Source organism: Hyaena hyaena, unplaced genomic scaffold (assembly GCF_003009895.1).
Source record: "Hyaena hyaena isolate Hyena2069 unplaced genomic scaffold, ASM300989v1 scaffold_10, whole genome shotgun sequence".
Taxonomy (NCBI): domain Eukaryota; kingdom Metazoa; phylum Chordata; class Mammalia; order Carnivora; family Hyaenidae; genus Hyaena; species Hyaena hyaena.
In genome coordinates, this window is record NW_024080642.1 from 6,105,470 (window position 1) to 6,113,791 (window position 8,322).

General features: G+C 44.1%; 1 protein-coding gene across 1 annotated transcript in view; it reads left to right on the forward strand.

Annotated features, from left to right (window-relative positions):
* VPS53 (VPS53 subunit of GARP complex) overlaps positions 1-8,322 on the forward strand; it is a 135,037-nt gene that overhangs the window by 82,912 nt on the left and 43,803 nt on the right. Inside the window, exon 14 of the mRNA XM_039253311.1 lies at positions 5,374-5,616. Within this exon, the coding sequence (XP_039109242.1) occupies positions 5,374-5,616 (243 nt within the window). The remainder of the gene's footprint in view (positions 1-5,373; positions 5,617-8,322) is intronic.

Consider the following 8,322-nt stretch of genomic DNA (forward strand, 5'->3'; position numbering starts at 1 on the left):
CTACATAAAAATTTCCAGAGTGGTGCAGATTCCCCCTACTCCCCTCTCCCAAGTTCTCCTAATGTTAATGTCTTACGTAACCATAGAACAGTTCTGAAAACCAGCAAGTTAACACTGGTACAGTACAGCTTACTAAACTCGGACCTTATTTGGATTTCACTGTTTTTTCCACTAATGTCCTTTTTCCCTTTCAGGATCCATCATTATTTTAATGCTTAAATTGTCCCTGATTTGGCCATTGGAACCCCTCCAAGCTGATTTTTCGTGCTATTTTGCAGGCTCCTGTCATTTCTGGGGCAATTCCCTTCTGGCACAACAAAATATACCAGGCTCATCTTATACTTTCCCACCCCAGCCCTGGAGTTATCCATTTTTCCAGGATCCCTTGTTTCTTTGGTGGGAATGAGATTTAGAAACTAAGTTCTGGGCATCAGGTATGTTCATGACTCCTTGGATGTCATGCTTCTAGATCCTTATCCCTGAGAGACCTAAGAGATAGATGTAGGTGTACACATGTGTGTTTAAACACGTGCATCTGTATCTGTTTTTATACCAGCATATGTTAAAATCTGTGAATTTATGCTGATAACTCCAATTCTACTCCAACACCGCAGGATTTATTTTAGCCTCCCCCTTTTTTCGTCTATAACAACTACATTCTGCAGCAGTGAGAAACTTGGCCCCCCGGATCTTCCGTGTATTTATTTATTTGCTCCATTTACCTGTGTGTAGTCCATCTCCCACTTGTGCTCAAGCCATACCTTGGCTCCCCAACCCCACTGGCCACATCAGAGCCAAATCATTGGCCCCAAACTAAGGGCAGAGGAGGGAGGGGTGCAGATTGGTTTGAGTACCCTCAATTTAGCAAGTTCTATAACTTCCTGGGGATCTGAAGCTGCCTTGCCCATGCTCCCCTCCTGGACAGCTCTGATCGCCTGCCGTCTGCCCCTCCCCATGCTGTCACCACTCTGCCTTCCATTTAGAGTATTGTTGTTAGAGATGCTGACTGCAGATCCACCAGAAGAAACGGCCCTCGTCATTCCCTTACTAATACTGCTCAGCACTGGTCTTTCTTCCTGAGTCATTTCATCGATCAGCGCAACCCCCAGCAGTAGTTTGCGTGGGGCCCTGACATTCTCGGACATCTTGGTCAGAAAGCTCAAGCTACGGGGAGGGGGTAGAAGATACCTTCCACATCCGTGACATGTGGCGTAAGCTGGTGAGAAGGTGAATAACAGCACCAGGCACGATGCCATCTCTCTGTGTAGTGCTTTAGTGTTGGAAAGTTGGAGCATGGCATAGTGGATGGAGCTGGGCTCGGGGGTCACATCCCCAGGCTGATTCCAGCGCCGACAAATTCCGTGACCTAGGGCAAGTCATATTCTTTTTCTCAGCCTCGCTTTCTTCATTTATAAAATGGAGATCATCATGCCTTCCCTTCAGGGCTGTTGTGAGGATTACAAGAGATTGAATTTCTAATGCACCCAGCACAATGCCTAGTTTATAGGCTTAGGGCCCCGTGGGAGATGGTGGTACCTGGCGTGAAGACGTGAGGCTGGCAGCACTTTGCTGTGGGAGTTATAGAGGAGTGTATAAATCAAACTGTAGGTCAGACTTCTCCAATTTGTGACTTCCAGCTTAGCCATGTCCCCTCCTCCTTACATCCTCCCTTCCACACATCATAATCCGAGCTTACTTTTGACTCCGTACCTTTATTCTTACCTGAGTCTGCTGTGAAATTTACTCTCTAGCTACCTCTAGTTTCCTTTGTCAGAAACAAATTGTTCGCATTATCCATACTGCAAAATTAGCATTTTGTTGCTATCTCCAAATCGAAATAAGGGCTAAAAAAGATCAAAGCTTCTGGTAGGCAGATGCTATCTTAACCCCTGCACCCTGCCACACCTTGATCAGGACTTGACCCTTTATAAACTCTTACTGGATTGTACTTGCTTTATGGTGTAAAAGACACCTCCTTGTGATTCCAGTTAGCAGCTCAATATGCCACAGCACACCTTTCTCACTCAGGCTAGTGTTTGATACCTGGAAGAAATGACAACTTTTGCTTTTTGTTTCTTTTGTTGATCTCCTTCCTATGTATGGCACACAGAGCCCAGAGCCTTGCACATACTAAACGCTCGGCTAGAAGTCGACTGGACTAAACCGTCTATGCTGTGATATGTCGATCACTCGTCTTCCCGTGTCTCGTGTGGCACAGAGCACGCACATGCAGAGAGTGGAGATTAAAGGGAGGGACGCTTATTCTAACGGGTTTATATCTTGTCCACACAGAAAGCAGTGTCAGAAGTAACCTGGGAGATGGCCTGCAGTGTATGAGAGGTCTTTTAAAGGTTTTTTTTTTTTTTAAGTGGGAATTTTCTTTATGCTTTATGAGTGTAAGTAGTTAATAATCTTATTGATCGAGGTGGCTCTGAAATAGAGGCATTTGAGTAGGTATTCTGACTTCAGCTGCCAGGGGAATTGGATGAGTCGTTAAAGTAAAAACACTTTGGAGCTCCGGCCCCTGTTTTGGTTGGCAGTAGAGATTTGGAAAGTAGAATCTCTCCTAAGAAGATTCCAGTGGAACCCTTGGCTTCCCTAGGACATGCCCTTCCCTACTGCACCAGCCACTGCCCCGCCTCCACCCTCCCACCTTCCTGTTCCCATCTGTCAGGAACAAAGCATGGGGCCGGACCAGCTGCATGCGTACTGGGCGCCAACATAACTGAAAAATGAACTTCACACATAAACATGAGAGGTGGGCCTAGGGAGAGTAGAGTTCCTGGAAATATTATTCCCTCTCTTGAGGAGCAGATGATAACATATGAATTGGAGAAGACTCTACTCTGTAGCAAGCACCTTTCACCTTTTGTACCAACTCCAGCTTATTAGAAGTGACTGGCTAGAATGCTCTCTCAAGAAGGATCCTGAAGTTACACCAAAGATCAATGCAAAAGAGAGCCGTTATCAAGAGCATTGCCTGTTGTTGGCCCAGGATGGGAGAAGGTCGTCATGTTTCTTGAACATTTGAAATCCTTACGATGTACGGTAAAGTGTAAAAAAAGAAAATAATGAGAATACAGTGTCAGTGTGTTGCAGATGGCAGAGTCGAAATTGAGACAGAGGAATGGTGTGAGTAGGAGTTGTCTGGGCGAGCCCTGAGCTGAGCCTGAGGGTGAGTGGGGAGGTGGCCGGAGAACATCTTGGCCAGGGGAGGCACCCAGGCAAAGGTCCAGAGTCAGGGATGGAGGTAGAACAGGGCGCAGGGAAGGGGACTCAGGCTAGAGCGGAGGGTCACTATGGAGGAGAAGTGAGAGATTAAATGGAGAAGGTGGGGCAGGAAGAGGTGGTGAGGAATGGGGTGGTGTCCCCGCAGCTTTCAGGGTTAGCCCACAAGGTCTTCCCCTGCTTGCCATCACCACAAAGAGCCAGCCGAGGCCTGAAGTCCTTTGAGGGCAGAGTGGCTACATCTGGATATAATAAACTTTCAATAACAAAAGCTCTTGAGTAAAATGTCAGTTTTCTCCTCTTCCTGCTAGTTGATGCTGTGTGTGGTTCTTGTCTTTTTCTTCCTGTTATATAAATACATTTTGAAAGCACAGCTGTTGGGGTGCTTGGGTGGCTCAGTCGGTTAAGCGTCCGACTTCAGCTCAAGTCATGATCCCATGGTTTGTGGGTTCAAGCCCCGCGTCGGGGTCTGTGCTGACAGCTCAGAGCCTGGAGCTGGGCTTTGGAGTCAGTATCTCCCTCTCTCTCTCTCTGCCCCTCTCCCGCTCATACTCTGTCTCTTAAAAATAAACGTTAAAAAAAATTAAAAGCACAGCTGGATTCTTGTAGCCTTAGACAGCAGCCTAGAAGATAAAATGTCAAGGGGTGGAGGGGACCCCTCCCATTTTTCATACAGCACAACCGTGCAGGAAGCAGTGAGTAGAGCCCCACTGGATCGTAGCTACGATGAGTCGACACGGCTAAGCAAACTTAGTGATGTTCAAATGGGGAATGGGGACAGCTACAGCCACCCTCCCCATTGTGACCTGCTACAAACGTGGGGCTGCCATAACCTGCTTTCTCCTAGGAGTTTTTACACCTTTGATTCTGGAAATTTTAAGAAGAAACTGCATCAAAAACAGCAAGAAAGCATTAGAATTCTTTATAGTTTCTCTTTGTTTTGGCATCTACCTCGTGGGCATGTTTAGGTTAATGATATCAAAATATTTGCTGACATCATAACCTTTTTGTGTTTTCGGAGGTAGGAAGGTAGACGGGCTAAAAACATGAGGTTTGAGCCAGGCTTTTTGGTTTTGAACTCTGGCTTTCTCCAACCCTTTTGCTGTGTGACCTTCGACAAGGTCCTTGCCTTCTCTGCACCTTCCTTTTTGAAAATGAGGACAGTAATAATATGTACCTCATAAAGTTAGTGTGCAAATTAAGTGAAATGCAATGAAGTTAACACTTAGAAACTGCTGACATGGTATGTGCCTGGTATATATATATCATCAGCGTTCAAACCATGATCTCTGTCATTACTTACAGTTTTCATTTGTGGAGAAGGGAAATGATACTTAATATGGTAGCAGATTCTAGGCTCAGCTCTGCCACTAAATTATGTGACAGACTTTCTAGACCTTAATTTTTTTCATTTCTTAGAGGGTACAAGAATACCTTATCTCTCTCACAGAGGCTTGGGGTCAAATGTGATCATGAAATGCCTTGAAAAATATAAAGCAGGCGCGTCTGGGTGGCTCAGTCACTTGAGCGTCCGACTTTGACTCAGGTCATTATCTCACGGTTCGCGGGTTCAAGCCCCGCGTTGGGCTCTGTGTGGAGGGCTTAGAGCCTGGAGCCTGCTTCAGATCCTGTGTCTCTCTCTCTCTCTGCCCCTCCCCTCCTTGCTCTCTGTCTCTCTGTCTGTCTCTCTCTCTCTCCCTCTCTCTCAAAAATCATAAACGTTTACAGGCACATTGGTGGCTCAGTTGGTTGAGCATCCGACTTTGGCTCAGGTCATGATCTCGCAGTTTGTGAGTTCGATCCCTGCGTCAGGCTCAGAACCTGGAGTCTGATTCGGATTCTGTGTCTCTGCCCCTCTCTGCCCCTTCCATGCTCATGCTGTATGTCTGTCTGTCTCTCAATAGTAAATAAACATTAAAAAAATATTTTTTAATCATAGACTTTTTTTAAAAGATAAGCATAAAGCAGCACACAAATGCCAATTCTTGCTGCTGTTACTGTAAGCTGGTGATAGTTAATGAAGTCAACTGATAAAAATGGGTCCGATTTTAAATGTAAAACACATGAGGAATGATTTACTCATGGCAGTCAAGCACGTTTGCTTTATCTTTCTTGAAATAACATGGCAGGTTTTCTTCCTCCTAGAAACCTTGGAGAGCTGATAGATCGGTTTGTGGCCGATTTCAAAGCCCAGGGACCACCTAAGCCCAACACTGATGAAGGGGGTGCCGTGCTCCCCAGCTGTGCTGACCTCTTTGTCTACTACAAGAAGTGCATGGTGCAATGCTCTCAACTCAGTACTGGGGAGCCGATGATCGCTCTGACCACCATTTTCCAGAAGTACCTCCGAGAATATGCGTGGAAAATCCTCTCCGGCAATCTGCCCAAGTGAGTGCTATTCTTCCTGGTCCAAGTGGTGAAGTAAGATTCTGAGTATACCTAAATATGGGAATATAAGGAAATCTACTCTGAAACGGTTTGCTGAACCACTAAGAGCGTCAAGGAGAAAAACACCCTTACTGAGTTCCCAAGAGCCTGAGACTATTTCCTGTTGAATGGAATTCCACAGCTGATCAAGACTGTTAGAGGAGGGGGCGCCTGGGTGGCTCAGTTGGTTAAGCGTCCGACTTTAGCTCAGGTCACGATCTCATGATTTGTGGTTCGAGCCCCGCATCGGGCTCTGTGCTGACAGCTAGCTCAGAGCCTGGAGCCTGTCTTTGGATTCTGTGTCTCCCTCTCTCTCTCTCTCTGACCCTCCCTTGCTCATGCTGTCTCTCTTTCTCTCTCTCTCTCTCAGAAATAAATAAAACATTAAAAATTAAAAATTAAAAAAAAAAAAAACTGTTAGAGGAAATGCCCACGCTGGCCACCAGCCTAGGTCAGATCTTACCGCAGTGGACTCTAGGGAGTTGGCCCATTATGTATATCTTTAATTGACATGGGTTCAGCAATAGGTTGTTGCCACCAAAAAAAAAAAAAAAAAAAAAAGGTGGTGGTAGTAGTAACTTTTAAACAACGTAGGCAGTTTCACTCAATGAGATCTTGTCCTGGGATAAGCATACAGGAGGCATGAATCTCCTTTTCCCTTGAGCTGAGTACATTCCAAAGTCTCTTACTGTGAGTGTTTCTTGCTATACTGGGGACAGAGTCTAATGTTTAAAGATCTGGTAGGTTTTGGGGGAAGGGGGTGGCGTGGCACAGCCCCTAATTATAGTGACTTCACTGTATGCATTTTGGGACATTAGAATACTGTTATATTCTTAATGGAAATAAATGGGTATTTGACTAGAGTTTAAAGATTTTTGGTTCTATAACAATTTCAATTATAATTATACAATCTAAAGTGATGCTTTGGAACTTAGTATTTATAAATCATCCCCATGGCCAAATTCAATAATTCTGGAATTAGTTGCTATTGTTTTCACTAAAATGTGTTGTATATGGGACTTTTACGTTATTTGGAGGAAAGAAAATAAAATCCCTTTGCTCTAGCCAGAGATTGGAAGTAAAAGATATATTTCACCAATGAGAATTTCTTTGACCATGATAGTAACATTTTTAAAATTTCTAATAACTTTTATTCTGGTCATCAGAATAATAGAAGTTCATTATAGTTTAGAAAACACAGGAAAGCACAAAGACAGAAATAAAAGTCAGCTACCATCTCACCACCCAGAAGAAATAAATCCAACATTTTGGTGTATGTTTTTCTGTTTTTTACTTATATATGTAATGTGTGTGGTTTTGTGCTTTTGTTCGTTCTGCAGTGCTGGGACGATACAGCCGGTAGTTTTACACCCTGCAGCTTTCACCCAGCATCAGCCTGTGAGCATTTCCCCGTGTGTCACAGCAGGAACGGTGTACTCTGCTAGGGTGTCGTTAGCAAAGCAGCTATTCACAGAAACGGGGGCAAGGTGAAAGGCACCAACACAGGATTCTGAAGCATCCAAAATCTAGGGAGTAATTGTTAACTACTTTAAAACTCCTTTGAGAGCCAGGGCTATGGACGAAGGGCAGTCCCACAGAAGATGGAGGGCCACGGTCAGGGCCAGCACCACATTGAAGCAGAAGGAGCAGGAGACCTTGTTAGTCCTCAGCCGTCTCTCTCCTCTACCTCTCGAGCCTGGGTGATAGGTCTGAAGAGGTCAGTCTCCTGAGCCATAGAGAAGGGAGGAGAAGAGCAACGAATGGGTCTGGAAGGCCGACAGGGACCATTTAGCACGAGTACATCGTCATCAAAACACTTAATGAGGTCATGCTAATCCAGCGTACAGAAGACCTCACTTAACTTCTGAACTTCTTCTTGATCATTCCCTTAACTTATCTTTTAGGTTGGGTTCACTATTTCAGTATTTTAAACACTCAGAAAAGCATCCTTGAGCAAGAGTAGAACCACTGGGTCAAATAGTGTGAACGTGTTTTTTAAGCTCCTGAAATCTACCTCCTGAAGGTTGTACAGTTCAGTGCTCCTGACCCATAGTGCAAGAGGGTGTCAGTGTCCTCACAACCCTCGGAAGTGCTGGAAATTAAGATATTTTCAAAGCTTTGATTCCCAGTAAGACTGGGAAATTTTAGGGTTACCCTTTTTAACATTTTATTTTTAAGGTAGATGTCATTGAGTTCTGTCTCCTTTTAGAAAACTTAGAATCTCACAGTTAAAATACCAGAAGGTTTTATAACTGTATTTTTACATTTTGTGGACACGTGGCTAGATCAGAAGGAAGGCATGAGGCAGTCAGGGCTTTGGGTAGGACCCATGCCTTAACATTCCCTGTGGTACCCCTCCACAAACACAGCGTGCAGATTCCTGTGCAGAATTTCCTCAACCCAGAAGGGCAATTGGAGAACCAGCTTTTGTGCTATAGATGATCCTGTCGAACTCTCCAGATCGGGAGATTCTTTTTTTTTTTTTTTTTTTTTTTGAGTTGCTAGTTGATTTTAATTTTATATTTTTAAATATTTTAATACTTTATATTAATTTATAGTTCACTGAGTTACTCGTGAGGGTAAGAGGTAGATTTTGTTTTTTTTTTTTTTTAATTATTCACATCTATTTTATTTTTTTATTTTTTTATTTTTTACAAATAGTTTATT